This window comes from Haliotis cracherodii, unplaced genomic scaffold, assembly GCF_022045235.1.
Source record: "Haliotis cracherodii isolate W230 unplaced genomic scaffold, xgHalCrac1.p SCAF_11, whole genome shotgun sequence".
In the NCBI taxonomy this organism is placed as follows: Eukaryota; Metazoa; Mollusca; class Gastropoda; order Lepetellida; family Haliotidae; genus Haliotis; species Haliotis cracherodii.
The window spans coordinates 20587179-20610673 of record NW_027266266.1 but is presented as its reverse complement, the minus strand read 5'-3'; the positions used below and the strand labels follow the sequence as shown (position 1 = coordinate 20610673).

Sequence of the window (23495 nt, the reverse complement as noted above, 5' to 3'; positions counted from 1 at the left end):
TGGGATTTACAATTGAAACTGTTGTTTATAGCTTACTGGGATTTACAATTGAAACTGTTGTTTATAGCTTACTGGGATTTATAATTGAAACTGTTGTTTATAGCTTACTGGGATTCATAATTGAAGCTGTTGTTTATAGCTTACTGGGATTTATAATTGAAACTTATTTATTGCTTACTCGGATTTACAATTGAAACTGTTGTTTATAGCTTACTGGGATTTACAATTGAAACGGTTGTTTATAGTTACTGGGATTTACAATTGAAACTTGTTTATTGCTTACTGGGATTTACAATTGAAACTTGTTTATTGCTTACTGGGATTTATAATTGAAACTGTTGTTTATAGCTTACTGGGATTTACAATTGAAACGGTTGTTTATAGTTACTGGGATTTACAATTGAAACTTGTTTATTGCTTACTGGGATTTACAATTGAAACTGTTGTTTATAGCTAACTGGGATTTATAATTGAAACTGTTGTTTACAGCTTACTGGGATTTACAATTGGCAATGTTGTTTATAGCTTACTGGGATTTACAATTGAAACTTGTTTATAGCTTACTGGGATTTCCAATTGAAACGGTTGTTTAAAACTTTCTAGGATTTATGATTGAAACTGTTGTTTATAGCTTACTGGGATTCACAATTGAAAATGTTGTTTATTTCTTACTGGGATTTACAATTGAAACTGTTGTTTATAGCTTACTGGGATTCACAATTGAAGATGTTGTTTATTTCTTACTGGGATTTACAATTGAAACTGTTGTTTATAGCTTACTGGGATTTACAACTGAAACGGTTGTGTATAACTTACTTGGATTTATAATTGAAGCTGTTGTTTATAGCTTAGTGGGATTTATAATTGAAACTTATTTATTGCTTACTCGGATTTACAATTGAAACTGTTGTTTATAGCTTACTGGGATTTACAATTGAAACTTGTTTATTGCTTACTGGGATTTACAATTGAAACTGTTGTTTATAGCTTACTGGGATTTACAATTGAAACTGTTGTTTATAGTTACTGGGATTTACAATTGAAACTTGTTTATTGCTTACTGGGATTTACAATTGAAACTGTTGTTTATAGGTTACTGGGATTTATAATTGAAACTGTTGTTTATAGCTTACTCGGATTTACAATTGAAACTGTTGTTTATAGCTAACTGGGATTTTTATAATTGAAACTGTTGTTTACAGCTTACTGGGATTTACAATTGGCACTGTTGTTTATAGCTTACTGGGATTTACAATTGAAACTTATTTATTGCTTACTGGGATTTACAATTGAAACTTGTTTATAGCTTACTGGGATTTACAATTGAAACGGTTGTTTAAAACTTTCTAGGATTTATGATTGAAACTGTTGTTTATAGCTTACTGGGATTCACAATTGAAAATGTTGTTTATTTCTTACTGGGATTTACAATTGAAACTGTTGTTTATAGCTTACTGGGATTCACAATTGAAGATGTTGTTTATTTCTTACTGGGATTTACAATTGAAACTGTTGTTTATAGCTTACTGGGATTTACAACTGAAACGGTTGTGTATAACTTACTTGGATTTATAATTGAAACTGTTGTTTAAAAGTTTCCAGGATTTATAATTGTAACTGTTGTTTAAAACTTTTTGGATTTATAATTCAAACTGTTGTTTAAAACTTTCTAGGATTTATAAATGAAACTGTTGTTTATAACTTACTGGGAAAAAATTTCAGAGTTTCAGAGTACCAAACATAGAAAAGCTTGTTGGGACCTGAGAATTAGTTGTCTTCAATAACTCTGTGACAATATCGTTCAATATGTGTTACGTTTCGTGAAAATCTGTCTGGCTGAGAAATAATGAAGGAAGGTCGGATGCCAATGATAATATTCTACTTCTATGTCTGTTATGTAACAGTGGAATTGACATTTCCTTGTATATGACTTGAAAAAGTACATTAAGTCTGTTTATTTTGTTTATCCTTCAATCCAAGAAATTTGCTTATTGTTAATCACTGAAAAATGAGGCACTTCTATTTCAATTACACACACATTACACACACATTACACACACATTATTTATACACACCATTACTATAGGATAAACTTTGTAACAATAGGTGCAAGTTGAATGTTATCTTGTACATATGCGGCAACTAATTTTAGTTCGTTATAACCATAGTTCGTTATAACCATAGTTTGTTTAAAGCATGTGTACACCATAGATACAGCAGTGGCCGGGACAAAAAAATAAGTTCGTTATATCCGTCAGTTCGTTATAAGCGTGCTCATTATAACGTAGTTTACTGTAATAACTAAAAGGGTTTTACACCGAGTCTGGACAAGACAAACCAGTGATTGACATTATGCGCAACGATCCTTGCTGTCACTGTCGATGACAACCACTCAACCAACCACCGAGTCTGACCACTGGATTCATTACGTGACCAGCACGTATTGCGTGGTTCCCAGTCTGATCCGGAATCCCCACGATGTAGATTTACAATTGAATCAGTTGTATATCACTTTACAAGAGAAACGGCTATATATCATTATAACTTAAACTTGTATACAAAATGACAGCGAAGAAAACCTTTCCATTATCATAAAAAAGATCTCCTCATCTCACGACCCCGCTTAAGCATGGTTATGAAGCACTATCAAATAGTGTTCGCGAGAAGCTGGGCGAAACCTGCCAACCGATGGAACCCGTCAAAAGATAAGGGTTTATAACTGAAACTGATGTATATCACTAAAAGTTTAAAGGTGAAAACGCCGTATTTCACTAAAGGATTTAAAGTTGAAACTGATGTATACCACTCAAAGATTTAAAGTTGAAACTGATGTATATCACTTAAGGATGTAAAGTTGAAACTGGTGTATATCACAAAAGGATTTAAAGTTGAAACTGATGTATATCACAAAAGGATTTAAAGTCGAAACTGATGTATATCACAAAAGGATTTAAAGTCGAAACTGATGTATATCACAAAAAAATTAAAGTTGAAACTGGTGTATACCACTAAAGGATGTAAAGTTGAAACTGGTGTATATCACAAAAGGATTTAAAGTTGAAACTGGTGTATATCACAAAAGGATTTAAAGTTGAAACTGGTGAATACCACTAAAGGATTTAAAGTCGAAACTGATGTATATCACAAAAAAATTAAAGTTGAAACTGGTGTATACCACTAAAGGATGTAAAGTTGAAACTGGTGTATATCACTAAAGGATTTAAAGTTGAAACTGGTGTATATCACAAAAGGATTGAAAGTTGAAACTGATGTATACCACTCAAAGATTTAAAGTTGAAACTGGTGTATATCACTAAAGGATTTAAAGTTGAAACTGGTGTATACCACTAAAGGTTGTAAAGTTGAAACTGATGTATATCACTAAAGGATTTAAAGTTGAAACTGATGTATACCACTCAAAGATTTAAAGTTGAAACTGGTGTATATCACTAAAGGATTTAAAGTTGAAACTGATGTATATCACAAAAGGATTTAAAGTTGAAACTGATGTATATAGCTAAACGATTTAAAGTTGAAACTGATATATATAACTAATGGATTTAAAGTTGAAACTTTTGTATATCACTTAAGGATTTAAAGTTGAAACCGATGTATATCCCTTTTGGATAGTTAATTACGATTCATGTGTGAGCAGAAGCCAAGTACGCACTGGGTGTACAATGAAATCAAGCTGCTGTATTTCACTTGTTGACATAGTAACAAGTCAGAAAATGTACAATGACTTAACATTAAAATGTGCATAAATTCTAATTTAAAAAAGTCTGTGTGAACCTTACGATTCCCTTTTTTTCAGCTTGACTTATGGTGTTAATCATTAGAGTAACTTTACCGAGAGTAAATGATTCTTAACATTATAGTGCGATAAATAAAGACGAGCACAGTATTTTTTAACACTGGTATTCAATGACATAAAAACAACTATACGCCGCACTCAGCAATATTCCAGCAATATGACGGCGGTCTGTAAACAGTCGAGTCTGAACCAGACAATCCAGTGATCGATATCATGAGCATCGATCTACACAAATGGGATGCGATGACATTCATCAACCAAGTCACCGAGCCTGACCACCCGAACCCGTTAGTAGCCTCTTACAACAAGCATGGGTTGCTGAAGACCAATTCTAACCCGGGTCTTCACATGGACATTTATGTAACCCACATTACTTAAGAAATAAACGATGAGTGGGGGTTGTTTATCGTACAATAATACACAGCAGTGAGAATAGACCATGAGAGGTGCAGTTCCGAATCGTCTTTGGTATTTCCCGCATCTTCTCATAATTTGCAAGTCGATTACCTGTACCTTTTCTCCCAATACCGATTGTCATATCTCTCACACTTTTGCATGCGATCGCTCTCCATTGCATTTATCTACGTTGCCCAGCTACATCTATGGGGAACAGCTCACTAGACACTTCCCACTCAAAAATAATGTCGTCCAATATATGACGTCACCAAGGTGCGTGCATGTACGAATTTCCAGAAATTACGTCATGATAGAACAATGTCTTACCGTGAATTAAACCACGCTTCGTTCTTCATTGTTCTTTGTGATTTATCGCATAACTTTCTCATTAAAAAAAAGAAGTATGTTTTTACAAAGTCATGAAAAACAAGGCTATTGTGCAAATGTCCTAGTTTTGTAGTAGATAAGATCACGGTATCGATATCTATATATTGCATGGGAATGTGCACGCTATGACCATTCACGATCTTGGTTCAAAGAATGATTTCTTCTTTGAATCCGAACGTTTTTACCCTCTTGACATTTATAGTTCTAAATATTTAAATGAAACATGTACACATAAAAAGAGATAAATTTAGCCTTCTCGGATTGAGTAGCTGAAAATACACAAACATCCACCCTGATTGAGAGATATATGTATTGATATAAGGTGCACACTGAATTCAGAGTAAATTACACACGTGTCTTGTGCGTGACTGTGAGTACCGTTACACACTTGACCTCAATACATTCCTGATGTAGTCACTTGCAGACACCACGTGCACTTTAGCTAATAAGGTTGTTATCTAATAGTTGCATAACGCCTGAGAATAAAAGCGAAAAATCCATTCCATGCTGACAAGGAATCCCCGTTGGTGGATTTACAATTGAAAGTGTTGTATATCACTTATGTGAATTACAATACAAACGTCTGTATATTACTTATGTGAATTAGAATACAAACATCTGTATATCACTTATGTGAATTACAATACAAACGTCTGTATATCACTTATGTGGAGTTATAATTGAACCGTGTATGTAATAATAAAAGCGACAAAACCTTTTCATAATTAAACAGATATATTTGCTTTAAGTCCATTGAACGGTTCCGAAGATACTATAAGCATGTGTTTATGAATCACTATTAGAAAATAAGGATACCAGGTGTTCTCTGCATGGTGAGCGTATCCTGCCCCTGCGTGGGAACACATCAATTAACATTGCTTTCAGTTTAGGGGGTAATAGTTACTGTAAAAATTACATAAACAAGAAACTATTTTCATATATTATATTTTTTCATGCTTCAGAACATATGTGTTCTCATAATGAATTAATATCATTAATCGGTCGACAAAGTATTTTAAAAGTTGGCTATAATGAAATACATTTAAAAAAAGACACTCGACAAAATTAGGTAAATGAAATATCTGTCCTCACTTGAAGAAAAAGGTTTTGATTCATTTGGTTATTGATATCATTTACAACAACTACGTCTACTGTGTCTACTATGTCTACTGTGTCTACCGTGTCTATTATGTCTACTGTGTCTACTGTACAAGCTGTACCTATGTGCAATACTTTATATCATATGAACCTAACCCATTTTCTTCTAGTTGATTATAAAATACAAGTAATAACCAAACCAAAACCCTATTCAACAGTGTTATGAACAAATGATTCGGTGTATGAGAAAAAAATAATCAAAATAAAGAAAATATATAGGTATCAGGTATGAATGTGGACCATTCTTAATATTATATAATTTATATTTTAGTTTGATATAAATCACACATTAAGCACAAAACCAAAACCTTAATCATCAAATGATTTTGTATATGAGACATTTATAGACATATATAGTTAACAGGTATACACGTGTGCCATGCTTTATATCATATGGAATACATAATTGTATTCTAGATATGAAGCACATGCAAATAACCAAAACCAAACTAAATTAAACAACGTTTTGACCAAGGATACACCGAATGAGCAACATATTTAAATAAAGAAATATTTGTCATACTCATTTACGAAGTTAAATGAAATTGCATATGTGTCATCTTGCATCTATCAGAGCCAAGGGACATGATTCTAAACACACAGCAATATCGTTTTCTCTCGCATGCAACATACCTTATGAGTGGAAATAAAAAGCCATCACAACTGACTGTGCCATCGTTCTCATGGTGGATATTATAAATGTATTCTAAATTGTCAGGTGGCCTTTCGAATGTGAGTATCACAGAGGCTATCTATGATAATAGCAGAGCTAATTCACGCCACAGCTGTGGTGTTGCGATCACGACGCACCGGTCTTACCGATAGGTTAGACCGGTTTTAGCACATTCTGTGTCAAACGAGGAGACTCCAGGTTATGTCGATCGGTACGTGTCTCAATTTGAACATATCATTTTCAAAAGTTGCGTGAATAAGTGGTTAATTTCTACACGGTTATGTACCATATACATTTATATTTTTTTGCACCATATGTATTTCTTCTGAATTTCATAGTTAAAAGTACACACGTACTTTTGGGTTTTTTAAATCATTATTTTTATGCAAATTGCGTGAATGGCTGGTGGTACAGTTAGGCAGGACATGCATATCCTTTTCGAGAACACCTGGTGACATCACTGATTTTTAGGGATAGGTTCATATAATCTTTTACCACTATTTTGCTATTTATGCAGAGTGGAATCTGTTTCGGACGATAATAGAGACTGATTATTATCTGGATTTAACATTTTATTATATTGACTTTGAGTCAATACGGGGGCACGGGTGGCCCAGTCGTCTAAGGCGACGCGATTCGCTGTGCAGAGTTGCGTCCCTTGGGCACGCCAGAAACCTGTTGGTTCGAATCCCGGTTCGCCCCGATTATGTTTCTAGGTTTGTCAGCACCATACCGGTGCTCGTTGGATTCACCGAACTGGTAAACGTCATCACTTCGGGCTTTTCTCCCACATTAAGCTGAAATACCGTCACAAATAAATTATAAATGCATATATCACAATACCACGTCACAACCCATTAACTGTAGACCCCATAGAGCCTGTTCAGTTTCAAAAGGCTGAATAAAATCACATTGCATTGAATCTGATTCTTGTGACTTGAGCGCCTGTCGCATTATAATTTTGTCGCTTCCAATTAGATCCTACACTGAAACACTGACATCTGAAGCCCCGTTACTCATAGCAGTAATAACGCTAAATCATAACGTCTCTCCTGATTGATTCACCTCGAAATCCTATCACAAAATATTTTCTGTCATTCCCCAATTGTCCTCGATGACCAGGGTATTAGATTTCCATTCTACTATGACAAATACCCTGGAACCATTCGCCACCAAATCTTCGTTTCGGAAGTGACGTCACCATCTCTCTTATCATTAACTTTTCACAGACTTTCTCTCGCTCATTCGTGTCAGTTGATTGGCCGGAAATTTTAGCGTCAAGTAATCAGAGTCGGGCTCAAACGAATCTATTTAGAGCGAATGGGAAGTTATCATAATAAATACAATAAATGATTATGTTGCCATATACAATTAGAAAATTGCGGATGGGGTAGCCTGGTGATTTTAGTGGTCGCTCCTCACGATTCTCAAGATGGGCGCAATGTGTTGGATTGTTTGTCGTTTAACCGCCTCCGTGGTCTCGTGGTTAGAGCGTTTGTACGGAGAGCGGAAGGACCGGGGTCCGATCCCCGTTAAATCCCATTTCACCTCACTTGTATGTCGTTTAACGCCGCACACAGTAATAGTCCAGCTATATGCCGGCGGTCTGTAAATAATCGAGTCTGGACCAGACAATCCAGTGATTAACATCACGAGGATCGATCTACACAATTGGGATGCGATGACATGCATCAACCTAGTCAGCGAGCCTGACCCCTCGATCCGGTTAGTCTCCTCTTACGACAAGCACGGGTTGCTGAAGAGCAATTCTAACCCGGAGTGAGTGAGTGAGTGAGTGAGTATGGGTTTACGCCGCTTTTAGCAATATTCCAGTAATATCACGGCGGGGGACCCCAAAAATGGGCTTCACACATTGTGCCCATGTGGAGAATTTGAACCCGGGTCTTCACGGAGTAGGTACAATGTGTTATTAAACAAAGGTATATATTCCTAGGCGCCGCACATCGCAATTGCCCTGCCATAATTGCCCTGTCCCGATTATGTTTCAAGGTTTCGTCGGCCTTTCCTCTCACGTTAAGCTGACGCACCCTGATATAACTGGAAAACTGTTCGCAGCGTCGTTAAACCCAACTCACTTTAACAAAGATGGAACTAAACAATGCAGCATGATTGTAAAAGAAGTGCGTGCATTAATAAACCATTTATATATCAAAGGCACAGGAAGTTAGATATTTACATATGCACACGCTACGTGTCAACAGACCTACAAGGCCAACCACTGGCCAACTGTAAATGTTAGTATTATTTGTCTTACATTGAAAATGTAAATTGCACATTATTATGGCTTTTATGATAAATCGGATTCGTACAATGGACGCTGCTTTTAGCAGAGCGTTGCTATCATTATGGAAAAGGGTTTTGTCGCTTTCATTTATTTGATGTTATATCATGGATTGTCACGAGCAGAAGATTACGAATCAATGAATGACTGATAATTTCAATCAAACTATGGTGAGCATATTTAAGGGTGTTCCAAAATATTTTAAATCAAAACTCAAACAAACACCTGGCGGGTTCCTCCGTCGGGGCAGGATACGCTCACCTCTTCGCGAACACCTGTCCTCATTACTGCTTGACAGGGATTCATAGATATGAATCGTCAACGCCAGAGTGAGTGAGTGAGTGAGTATGGTTTTACGCCGCTTTCAGCAATATTCCAGCAATATCACGGCGGGGGACACCAGAAATGGGCTTCACACATTGTACCCATGTCGGGAATCGAACCCGGGTCTTCGGCGTGACGAGCGAACGCTTTAACCACTAGGCTACCCGACCGCCCCTTCAACGCCAGAGATTAACCAGACTCGATTATCTGCCGATACAAACTCGATTGGGCGTAAAAGGCAAAATAGTGGTGAAAATTATATGAATGGATCACTTGCTTTCTAGTTGACAGTGCCGGGATCGTTCTAATGCTGCTTTTCGCGAATATTTCTTATGATTATGGAAATTATTATTTATATAATAAACAAATGCTTGAAGCACTGTATGCTTACTACTACTACTACTATATTAACTACTTTATGCTAAAACTTATATTCAAAGTTTATTTTAGCGTAATGTGTCCAATCAGGTTGCGAATTTTCAATAATCCCATTTTAAAATAAAATGGTATCAAACATTTGTGTGATCGATTTCCAGTTCCGTGATTGGCTACTCCATGGTGATGACCTAAGGTCAGATAATGACGGACTACTTTCCTGATTATATTACATTGATACGTTTATCGTGCTCCAGTCGAATGCACCTATTTCCGTGTCGAAACTTTAGGGAGAGTTAAATAAATGTTGTTTGATCATCATCACCTTGCTAATCAAGTTATCGCTAAAACGTTTATGTGGAGATTCACACAAAGCAGGAGTAGTAAGCCGTGTGCCAGACGACGTTAGCCATGACCGTTGTGTAAAGCATCAATGCCCCACTGCGATCACGTTGGTAGAGAAAATATGCACCAATTCAATGCTAAAACGGTGTGACATTAGGGTTTGTAAGAAACAGAGCACTGCACTCGTGCCCGTCGTATCTAACTCGAATCTAACGCGGTGTAAGAATAATGGTACATAACTGACACTCGTGTAGTAATCTCTATGTTCTGCATGGTTTCTGAGAAACACTTTCATCAAAACTGAGAGACGCCCTACCAGGTCTACGTTATTGCCAGTATTGTTACAGGTAGCATTTCTGTTTCCAAAGGGGTGTACGGGTGGCCCAGTCGTCTAAGGCGCCGCGATTCGCTGTGCAGAGTTGCGTCCCTTGGGTACGCCAGAAACCCATGATTGTTGGTTCGAATCCCGGTTCGCCCCGATCATGTTTCTAGGTTTGTCAGCACTATACCCATGCTCGTGGGTTTCACCGAAGTGTTAAACGTCTGAGACCTGCTTCACTTTAGGCTGTCCTCCCCTATTAAGGTGACACACCGTGATATAACTGGTATACTGTTAAAAGCGGCGTTAAACCCAACTCACTCACTCTGTTTTCAAAGAAGTCCAACAAGCTAAGTTAAATTCACACATTACATTCAGATACTTTTATCAGTGAATGCGATTTCATTGAAGACTAGTCTGGAATCTCCGGTATAACATCAATATGCCAAAAAAGCAATTGTGCTTTTGTTATCACAATGCTCCATAACATAAGCATAGGATAATGAGGCAAAGCAGACACATCAATGCTTTATTATGCTAACATTTGGTACAATTGAAGATAAACTAGTCTACTACATTCTCCACTAGGTTGGAGCAGCTTACATAATGCAATAAGCCACTTTAACAAATATGTTTATATTACCATAAAATAAGCAGAGGATAAGTAAGTAAAGCAAAGTAAATTAGACACACCCTGACCCTGAATATTAGCCTTGGTACCATAGGATATGGATTGCTACATGTTTCAAATTGTTTCCAGCACTGTATATAAATGTAATAGACCATTGAAGCAAATATGCTTATATTACCATAACATAAGCAGAGGATACCTAAACTAAGAAAATCAGATAACCCAGCCCCGTAATGCTTTGTCACGCTGGGCTTTGGTACAAGAGGAGACGAAGTACTTCTTGAAGCCAGCAGTCACCGAAGCTCAAGAAAAGGCTATCGTTGGATGAAAGGGATCAAGTCGTCTATAACCACGGCACGTAATGACTTAATGATGCTTTTCTACCTTATTAATTGTGTTTGACGATAATCCATTATATTGGCACTGAGTGCTATTAACTAGATGTATACAGGCACCCATAAACGACGAACACGGTTTGCCAATCTGCTACTCGATGGATCAATGTCCAATGGCCAGAAATAAAGAGATCGAAGTAAAAGGCAATTGAGCCAGTGTATTCACATATAGAGATCGCTGTGACGCCCTGTGCCGTTATTTCACCCCCTGCTTTCTCAAGGCGTGAGGCGCCGCTCAGTTGGGTAGTTTGGTAAACAGAGAAAAGTGGTACATGCTACTCAGAGATTTAGCTGTTTGCTTTCGTCGACGCCTGCAGGAAAACCTGGCTAGTCTGGCAGCATATCAGGGACTTGGCTTCCTCAAAACCAGATCGTACTAGACTCAATCTGGATTTAATTACCTGTTAAACGATTTAAGTAACTGAGTTTATTTCGAAATTCCGAAAATGATTTTAGCAAGGATTTCAAAATCTGTTTAGTTAATAACAACGTGTTTACACTAAGTTCCTTCTGATGCAGTGCTATGAACTCAATCTCGTAAAAATTTTATCATTTTGTGAAATGATATTAAACTATAGATATTACTTCCAACGGCTATAATTAGTATTAATTACCTATAATGGTGAAAACCACAAAACTATAATAAAGATTCAATTCTATTATGGTGGGTTCATTCTATAACTGTTCATTTGTTTTAGAGACTGAAAATGATACAAAATGAGACATTGCAAGCTTGTTCTTGGTTATTAATTTTATATGCATGTTAAGGCTGGAATACCCAGTCAGTGATGAAACTGACTGATCATAAATTTATACTGCAACGATTCTACATTTCAGTTTTTAACGAAAGGACTAATCTTGAGACCTTTGTCTGATTTCCAAATATTACAGCTAAAGTATTTTAAAAAAACTACGAGAAATGTTTGACAAATTTAACTCATAGAAATATCGTTTTGTTTAAAAGCCTTTACAATTATTTTATTTTCAGAATTGAGTCTGTGACCTTAGCCAACTGATTTAACATGAATGCAACAGGTAAACACATTGATTTCTGCGTTGTAATCAGCATTACTAAATCAATATATAGAATTTTTCACAACAATACAAAGATTCACAGTTCAAGTGCAGTCTCTGTAAGCACGTTAATTTTAGTTGCACATCGGGATTAACGTGACCTTGACCCTCAACACTGAACTGAATACGCCCCTTGTGTTTTGAAACTAAACTTCCTTCGGCAAAGAATAACTTCAACGTTAGACCCATTGATTTGAAACAGGCCAATGTAGACAACTTTAACTGCAAAATTAACTCTATTGCTTGACACCATTGCAGACAATCGATCATCTCTAGTTAGGAGTTGAAGCTACACGCAGGGTTCAGGGTCAAGGTTAGTGACGATGACCTCAGTCCAGCCTTTCTGAGAGAGCATGTAAGACCACACCATTCAAAGTATGTTTGTGCCTGTGTACTTTTTATTTATTTTTTCCCATCTTGACTTGTTTTCGGCTTAACCTGTCTGCAATCGCCAGCACATAGAGGGATGGTGTTGTTAGCATAGGTACCGTAAGTCCAGTCACAGTAACTTTCATTGCTGGCGATCTATAGCCCGGCTTTATGCATTAAAATGTTTTGTAAGAGTCAATTAATTTAATGACCTGCTACAAATCTGTGATATTCTAGTTTTATCATATATGTCAAACTTAGTGTTTGTTCTTTATAAATGTGATTTCATAGTGATCCATATACACATGCTTGTAATACAGGCGGATTCATACAAAGGACTATGCATTTAGCAGAGATTTTTAATGATTATGAAAATGGTTTTGTCGCTTGTGTTTACAAAGTTAAAACTAATTGAATTGTTTGATATCGGTATTAAACATGGCGTTTGTTGTGCACACGCCTTAAGCTTATATTTTTGTGACCATGACCTATGGATATAAACTATGGTCAGTGATCTATTGGATATAAAGAATGGACAGTGCCCTTATGGATATAAAGTATTGACTGTACCCTCATGGATATACAATATGGACAGTGCCCTCAAGGATAAAATGTATGGACAGTACCCTAATGGATATACAATATGGACAGTGCCCTCAAGGATAAAATGTATGGACAGTACCCTAATGGATATACAATATGGACAGTGCCCTCAAGGATAAAATGTATGGACAGTACCCTAATGGATATACAATATAGTCAGTGCCCTCAAGGATAAAATGTATTGACAGTACCCTAATGGATATACAATATGGACAGTGCCCTCGAGGATAAAATGTATGGATAGTACCCTAATGGATATAGAATATGGACATTGCCCTCGAGGATAAAATGTATGGATAGTACCCTAATGGATATAGAATATGGACAGTGCCCACCACACTTACACCCTTACACCATACTGACAGCCTAACACCATACTGACAGCCTAACACCACCACACTAACACCACCACACAGACACCACCACACTGACGCTCTACATTGACGCTCTACACACCTCTCTGACACCCTACACACCATTCTGGCACCCTAACACCACTCTGGAACCTTCACACCACTCTGGAACCCTACACACCACACTTGAACCCCACACACCACTCTGACACCCTACACACCACTCTGACACCCTACACACCACTCTGGCACCCTACACACCACACAGACACCCTACACACCACCACAGACAACTCAACACTACACTGACACACTAACACCACCACACTGACACCCTATCACCACAGTGACAGCCTACACACCACTCTGACACCCTACACACCACTCTGACACCCTACACACCACTCTGGCACCCTACACACCACACAGACACCCTACACACCACCACAGACAACTCAACACTACACTGTCACACTAACACCACCATCATGACAGCCTATCACCACAGTGACAACCTACACACCGCTCTGGCACCCTACACACCACTCTGACGCCCTACACACCACTCTGACGCCCTACACACCACTCTGGCACCCTACACACCACTCTGACACCCTATCACCACAGTGACAACCTACACACCACTCTGACACCCTACACACCACTCTGGCACCCTACACACCACACAGACACCCTACACACCACTCTGGCGCCCTACACACAACTCTGACACCCTATCACCACAGTGACACTCTACACACCACTCTGACACCCTACACACAACACAGACACCCTACACACCACTCTGACACCCTACACACCACTCTGGCACCCTACACACCACACAGACACCCTATACACCACACAGACACCCTACACACCACACAGACACCCTACACACCACACAGACACCCTATACACCACAGTGACAACCTACACACCGCTCTGGCACTCTACACACCACTCTGACACCCTATCACCACAGTGACACCCTACACACCACTGTGGCACCCTACACACCACACAGACACCCTATACACCACCACAGACAACTCAACACCACACTGACACACTAATACCACCACAGTGACACCCTATCACCATAGTGACAGCCTACACACCGCTCCGGCACCCTACACAACACTCTGGCACCCTACACACCACTCTGACGCCCTACACACCACTCTGACACCCTACACACCACACTGGAACCCTTCACGCCACTCTGACGCCCTACACACCACTCCGGCACCCTACACAACACTCTGACACCCTACACACCACTCTGGCACCCTACACACCACTCTGACGCCCTACACACCACTCTGACACCCTACACACCACACTGGAACCCTTCACGCCACTCTGACGCCCTACACACCACTCCGGCACCCTACACAACACTCTGACACCCTACACACCACTCTGGCACCCTACACACCACTCTGACGCCCTACACACCACTCTGACACCCTACACATCGCTCTGGCACCCTACACACCACACAGACACCCTATACACCACCACAGACAACTCAACACCACACTGACACACTAACACCACCACAGTGACACCCTCTCACCACAGTGACAGCCTACACACCGATCCGGCACCCTACACAACACTCTGACACCCTACACACTGCTCTGGCACCCTACACACCACTCTGACGCCCTAGACACCACTCTGACACCCTACACACCACACTGGAACCCTTCACGCCACTCTGACACCCTACACACCACACAGACAGTCTACACACCACCACAGACAACTCAACACCACACTGACACCATACACACCACTCTGACGCCCTAGACACCACTCTGACACACTACACACCAGTCTGACACACCAGAGAGACAGCTTACATGCATATATGTATATATGACTTACCCTGCAATGGTATGTCCGTGCTATCGTCTGGCTTATCCGCCATGTCTTCTCCCAAACTTCCCATCCTTCACCTCATTCACCTGAAACACCAAAAGTCGCGTTACCAGTGTCTTATTGAACTCTTCGTGGTTCATTGTGACGTAAATATAAAACTGCCTCCAACTTACATGGGATTACTTCTGAGGGACTATTCATTACCCGAGCAAGTCACGCTATTGTATCAACAGCTATAAAACAACTAAGAAACTCGAAATCATGTCTTGATCCATGTAGAAAATCGTCACGACAGATAACAGTAACACCTGCTACCATACCGATCGCATTGTAGAGCTGGCAATTAGCTTAACATACAGAAACGCTTAATGGTCTTCTGTGACGGCACCAGCGTCGACGATGACGGCAACGAATACGTAATGAGTGCATGGTTGTACCACACAGGAAAATATACTTACTTCAGGTTTTATGCATTTATTTTCAAACTAAACATCTTTGCATCGTTAGGGACAGGGAATGGACCAACCTATCAACCGAAACAGAATCCATTCGGTGTAAAAGGCAAACTGGCGGTGAAAATGGACCACTGACCACAGTGATGACACCAGGTGTTTGCGAAAATGGTAAGCCACGCACAAAATTTGCATTAAAAAAAGTATTGTTGCCGGACACCGCACATAGGTAGTCCCGTCATAGGGGAAGGTCGGGTAGCCCAGTGGTTAAAGCGTTCGCTCGTCACGCCGAAGTGAGTGAGTGAGTATGGTTTTACGCCGCCTTTGGCAATATTCCAGCAATATCACGGCAAGGGCCACCATCACGCCGAAGACCCGGGTTCGATTCCTAACATGACTACAATGTGTGAAGCCCATTTCTGGTGTACACAGCCGTATTATTGCTAAAAGCGGCGTAAAACCATACTCACTCACTCACACACTAGTCCTGTCATGCGACAGACGCATGTAACCAAACCCGGCAATCCAACGATGGACCAGAAAATAATAATCCAGTCACACGATAGCTCATTTACTGATTTGTTGAAACAAACAGTACAATACAGGTAAATAATTACTGACGTCATGTATATATGACGCAACACTCATGAAACAAACAGTACAATACAGGCAAATAATTACTGACGTCATGTTTATATGACGCCACACTCGTGGAACAAACAGTACAATACAGGCAAATAATTACTGACGTCATGTATATATGACGCAACACTCGTGAAACAAACAGTACAATACAGGCAAATAATTACTGACGTCATGTTTATATGACGCCACACTCGTGAAACAAACAGTACAATACAGGCAAATAATTACTGACGTCATGTTTATGTGACGCCACACTCGTGAACCAAACAGTACAATACAGGCAAATAATTACTGACGTCATGTTTATATGACGCCACACTCGTGAAATGAGTGAGTGAGTGAGTGGGGTTGGGTTAGGGTTGGTGGGGGTGGGGTGGTGTAGGGTGGGTTGGAGTGTAATGGGTAGGGATGAGTTCAAAATTTATGCACATAGAATTATTCTTTATTCACGAAGCATGTTGGACGGGGCCGATGTTCATACAGGTGGCTAGTCGACATATAATATGAATAACATTAAACATAATCACAGTCAACATGGATCTCTCTGAAAGCAATTTGCATGGTAAATATATACAGCCAGCTGTATCACCTAATTAGCGTCCGTTAATGCTAAAGGCACACTGAATTCGTTACGTGTAGGCTATGATGTACATAAATCAGACATGTACTTCTCACGCAGTGTTTTATATTGGTCACAAATCATCAAAAAGTGGTTTTCACTTTCCACGTTACCTTCACTACAAAGCGTGCACAGTGTGTGTTTGTGTGTGTGTGCGTGCGTGCGTGCGTGCGTGCGTGCGTGCGTGCGTGCGTGCGTGCGTGCGTGCGTGTGTGTGTGTGTGTGTGTTAAGCATGGATACCCCGCTTAGACACAGTATACTGACACCCAGGCGCTCCTGTCTTAGTGTTGTCCCCTTAAAGTAACAACAAGTACCATCGTTTAAGGTCTTTTGGTATGGCGCGGGCAGGAATCGAACCTCCGACCTTCCGCTCACTGGGCAGACGCTCTACTACCAGACCACGGAGGTGTGCTATATTTTAATGGAACCTCAATCTCATTAAAAGCAAGTCTTAGGTATCGCTACCGCGAAACAAAGATCTGAGGACATCCCATTACAGGTTACGTTAGAACGACCTTTCATCCGACCAATCAGAGCGTCGCTTACCAGATCAGGAAAGTGACAGTCGGAATGTGATTTCTAATCATGCAACCTCGAAGGGGTATTCCGAACGACAGTTCGGTCTTTAGGACTGAATCAATACAATCTAGGCCATCTTTTAGCCATTCCAAAATGTTTCTTTGTTCAGGTTTCAAATTTTTAATCGAAAATTTGTCAGAATTTCAAAGTGTAGTCGCCAGTTTGAAACTAGTGCCGTAAAGCATGAGAAAGCTGCCTGATTGGCTGATGTCGACCTCTTGTCAGTCAATTCATTGTTCGGTCAAAGTTCGGGAAAGCTCGGTCTGACGTCAACCGTAATAGGACTAATGAGATTGGTTGAACCTGAGACTATAACACGCATGCGCCTCTAACCTACCACGTGATCCTACCAGAAAAAGTAGAGCAATACCTTGATTGACAGCGACAAACATCCAATAGGGCGTCGTTTTAAAACCATCGAAAATACGTCTAAAGGCCATATGGAGGAAAAAACGACGTTTTCGTGTTTGTAGTGTTCCATAAATTAAAAAAAACACTTCCAATTGCAGTATTACTGTTTGAAATAATTTTCGTCACTGAATACTACATAATTGTAAGAAATGTGAAATTGCAGTTTCAAAGAATGAGAGAAAAACTGTTAAAACAGCTATGACAATATGACGAGGGGGCGTTTCTGTTTGGGATGACATTATTTCCAACGATATAAGATGATTGCTTATTTTACCGTGCATTGTGCGGTCATTCATCGTTATACCATTTTTTTTAGGTATAGATCATATACAAAGCGATGACGTCGTTTTGAAATCGATGGTGTTTAAAATGTCCTAATGGTGGTTGGCTCATTTTAAAAACATTTTCCTGAAACTGCATATACCGATATTTTAAGATACACCCCAGAATAGACAACATAATGATTGTCTCATGTTTCACTCGGAGATGGGATTTTGAGAGTCTCTGAGGCATACGCACTCATAGTCGTAGTAAATGAGAAAACCCTAACATGCAATCAAAATCTCTAATCAAAATATCAAAATCGAATCGAAACATTGTAGTCCTGTGGATAAATGGTGTTTGTCAAGAGGGGATGTGTATCATACCATATTCGCAAAAATGTCAATACTCTCATTTTATGACACAATCGGTAAAAGGTTTACACAAGCATTTCAACTGCAGAACGGCAAAACTCAGTTATTGCTTGACACGCAATCTACGACCAAAGTGTATGCAAGCTTTATGAATTTAACATTCAAGGCTTCAGCAAAGCTACCATAAAGTTTCATAGTGACCAAAATTATGTCCGACGCAATACCCTATTTTTACTTGTTCCCGTGGGTTTTTTTTCAGGTGAAAAATTGACATGCCTTTGAATGTGTTTGTGACAGGTGTCACAAGTGGGGCAGGATACGCTCAATTTTATCAAAGCAACAAGACACTTTCCATATTTATAAACATAAAACATCAACGCCAAAGGATAACCAGTCTCGATTATCCACCGTGACAGACTCCATTGGGCGTTAAAGGCAAAGTGGCGGTGACAATCAGTGATGTGATGTTCGCGAAAAGTGAAAGCATGTCCTGCCATAATGCAGGAAAATCGCTGCTAAAACCAGAATCGCGTGGACGATTCCGATATCATGACCATGTGGTTATGAAACACTATCAAAACGTAATGATACTTGTGTTCGCGAAAAGATGAGCGTCAAAGTCCTATATTGCCTGTATAATGTACAGTGGTGACCGTTTGTATATGGAATTTGGTATTTGAAATTCACTGTCAGGATCCGGAAACCGGATTTCCGGATAGAAGCATTTTATGTACATGTAGGATATATTTTGTTTTACCTAAATATCGTCCGGTACGCGAGGTTTCCCAATTCATGGGGTCCGGATAAATGGTCCCTGTCTTTAAAATGACCAACGTTGGATCAGATTGGAATGTGGAGTTGTATCAGAAGCGTATGGCCATAGTCAAATGTCACACTTTATCCACGATATGTAGCCACAAGTATACTCGGGATTTAGTGACATGGGAAATATATCGGAGACCGACTTTCGGAAAGCAATTTTAGTGCCCAGATTGTCATTATTTACCACATATGTTAATACTAAGTCGCAATATTGTGCGTGTTCATCAATCTCTTTTGTTGCTTTAACGTAGATGTATAGACATAAATATACAATGTCAACGGCATTGGATACCGAAACAGATTCCATTGGGCGTAAGAGGCAAAATAGAGGTAACACTTCTGTGATTGGATAACTGAAAATTGCAAAGGTGTTCGCGAAAGTCATACATCTACGTCAGTTCTACACGATCAGGTGGAGACGCTGTAACAGTAAACAAACGTAACCCTCAGGTGGAGATGCTGTAATAATAAACAAATGTAACGCCAAAATGGAGACACTTTAATAATAAACAAATGTAACGCTCAGATGGAGATGATGTAACAGTAAACAAACGTAACACTCAGATGGAGACACTGTAATAATAAACGTAACGGCCAGATGGAGATGCTGTAATAATAAACAAACGTAACGCCCAAATGGAGACACTGTAATAATAAACAAACGTAACACACAGATGGAGATGTTGTAATAATACACAAACGTAACACACAGATGGAGACGTTGTAATAATACACAAACGTAACACACAGATGGAGATGTTGTAATAATACACAAACGTAACACACAGATGGAGACGTTGTAATAATACACGAACGTAACGCCCAGATGGAGATGTTGTAATAATAAACAAACGTAACACACAGATGGAGATGCTGTAATAATAAACAAACGTAACGCCCAAATGGAGACACTGTAATAATAAACAAACGTAACACACAGATGGAGACGTTGTAATAATACACAAACGTAACGCCCAGATGGAGATGTTGTAATAATAAACAAACGTAACACACAGATGGAGACGTTGTAATAATACACGAACGTAACGCCCAGATGGAGATGTTGTAATAATAAACAAACGTAACACACAGATGGAGATGTTGTAATAATAAACAAACGTAACACACAGATGGAGATGTTGTAATAATAAACAAACGTAACACACAGATGGAAATGTTGTAATAATAAACAAACGTAACACACAGATGGAGATGTTGTAATAATAAACAAACGTAACGCCCAGATCTTGCTGTAATAATACATAAACGTAAATAACGATTCCCCGCTTACGATTCCGCTTATATCAGGATCATGTGTTTTTGAATCACTATCAAACGCTATTCACAAGATACAATCAATATACAATCAGAATTGCATTAGAACTATTCAAAGGACAAGTTCGGATAAGGGCTCGTTTTGGCTCACAGGTTCTGTATAATTTAAAAATTGAGCAAGCCTTTTAGAACTTGGGAACTTGGAAACTTGGGAAAGCGGTCAGATATGTTCATATGGACGAGAGCTAAACATTGTTCATTTCAACAAATGCAGGTTTGGAACGTATGCCATCACTAAATAAACAGGTATGGATACAATGTGTAAAAAAGACATATTTTGGAGGTTTCCATGGGTCGATTTTTTTCTAATTTTTGAGCACGAGCATAGCTATGCCCCAAGCTGGTGTCCATAAATATACATTGCTTAATTCATCTTGGGTCAAATTATCATTTTGAGTCCTAAAAATCTGCCAAATTTATCTCATTTTTTGCATTTTGACAACGACAGAAGTCGAAAACTTGCAAATGTAAGAAAGAAAAAAGGATAGATGTCAACAATTTGAAAGTGTCTGATAATGTCATGCCAATATCTCAAAGATTGATTTTTTCAAACGTGACATTTCCCGTGAGCCAAAAAGGTTCCTTACTCTACCTCCTCCGTTGTCTCTCACAGATTAATCAAAGTGGAAGGAACAAACCTATACATTTTATATCTTTGTGATGACACATGGAAAATTACTAAACAGTCGTGGTGACACTTGACATAGATCGATATATCCGTAGTTCGACATACGAGTTACCGGGAACACAATGCCACGTCGTCTTTGACAATATATCGCGTTGATGGATGCGAAAAACAGTAGTTTGGATGCGAAAATATATATAAGTTTGTATCGTTTCTGAATATTGTCAATATAAGAGACTGAGTGATAGAATATGAGGATAATGAAGTCACTGACTGCATAAGAACAATTCGTCCTCGTAATATTTCATTTATGCCAAAATCGGCGAATCTCTGACCTTTGACATAACCTCTGACTCCATGGTCCTGTCGATGTACGCCGGGTAATCAAACCCTTTGAAGTCGATCACCTGCTGAGTCATCGATAATGCCATTACAAGCAATGGTAACCACGCACTTTGATGGATTAGTCAGCATAAAAGCCAATGTGATGATTTCACGGGTTAAGATCGTTTAAGCATTATCAACTGTGGGACGCAAGGTGTTGTTGTGTCATTCAACATTGTGGTGTCAAAATGTGAAGTCTTTCATACCGGTACATAAACCATGCAACAAAATCGCGTCAATTTATGTCCCAGGGAACACCGAAGTTATACTACTCAAAACAAGTTAAAGACCACCCGCTTTGTTTCCATGAGTTAAGCTGTCGAGGCAGGTGGGTGTTATAACACACATTCATCCAATTGTGGGTGTTCCGTAGCTTGTTTTGAGCAGTAGTTCGAGGAAAACAGAATAAGACTCGTGATTCAGATACGGATCGTGCTGGGAGCATCAGGTTAAATCGACGTAAAAGGTAATTCGAGATACTGGAGTTCGTGAAAACATGACTGCACTGCAGTCGACTAATATGCAATGCTGTATTATGCTCAGTGTAGTTTTTAGAAACTTCTGTGGACATTTCGCTTTGTTGCATAATAAATTGTGGGTTTTTTTTGTAATCACATAATATTGTTTTTTGAAACGATTTCTTTGCCTCGAATGAAACCGTCAGTCGAATGGACTAACATTTCACATTAATCAATGTTTTTTTATCGCGTCTGTGTGCGCAGAAACGTCAAGTATCTGTTAATCACGAGTTAGACCTGAAACGTTTATCGACAAAATCTTTCAAATCGTGCAATGTATCATTAATATGCAATATAACGTATAGTAATCAATGCATCGATAATTATATTACGTTGACTAATTCTAATGTAAATGACATAAAACAATATCGATTGCAATGTATTCAAACAGAATATTGTGGATTTGCCTGACGCTGAACAATACTAATACTAATATTTGATAGGAATCTCAATACAAATACACCCTGACGTTTTTGGTCAGCGCTTCTATAGTAACCGGCTTATATATTCCTCCACAGCACAAAGCATTATTGATATCATATGACTACATAACTTGAGTCATAAACCTTAAGTACACATGCTCTGTTTGTCTTGAAACAATAACACAATAGAAACATGTAAATTTAGATTCAAAAGAGCTCACTTCATTTACAAATGCACCATACCAAATTCTCTGGCGCCAGATTCCAGAACCCTGCTATAGTATCCCAATCTTCATCTAACATGTTCTGTTGTTTCCATAGATGCCACTAGTCATGACGTTACTATGGTAACCAAGTTGTCAAATTTCACAACATGCATTACCTGATTTTTATTGATCTCGTTTGTACCTACAGTCACAGTTGTTACACAGAAACGGCTTTCTAGAAGCTCTACACTTTGCACGATCAGCCCCTGCAGCATGTCGATATATTGGCCCCAGCGTACAACGCTCTTGGCTGCTTGAGAACAAATCGAAATATCTGTTGTGCTTAATAATTGGAGATAATTGTGAAACTATGTCCACTGGGCACTGTTTGAACCCTTTTCCACGGAGGAATTGTTGTTCATATTTGACTATT

General features: G+C 39.0%; 1 protein-coding gene across 4 annotated transcripts in view; it reads right to left on the bottom strand.

Moving 5' to 3' along the window:
- LOC139456315 (sodium-dependent dopamine transporter-like) overlaps window positions 1-23495 on the bottom strand; it is a 127931-nt gene that overhangs the window by 41664 nt on the left and 62772 nt on the right. For 3 of the 4 annotated variants that reach the window (XM_071237944.1, XM_071237945.1, XM_071237943.1), the window contains exon 2: window positions 15415-15494. In XM_071237944.1, the coding sequence (XP_071094045.1) occupies window positions 15415-15478 (64 nt within the window). In that variant the 5' untranslated portion in view covers window positions 15479-15494. Of the gene's footprint in view, window positions 1-6388; window positions 6453-15414; window positions 15495-23495 lie in introns of those variants that run through there. The other variant, XM_071237947.1, reaches the window with a different exon arrangement.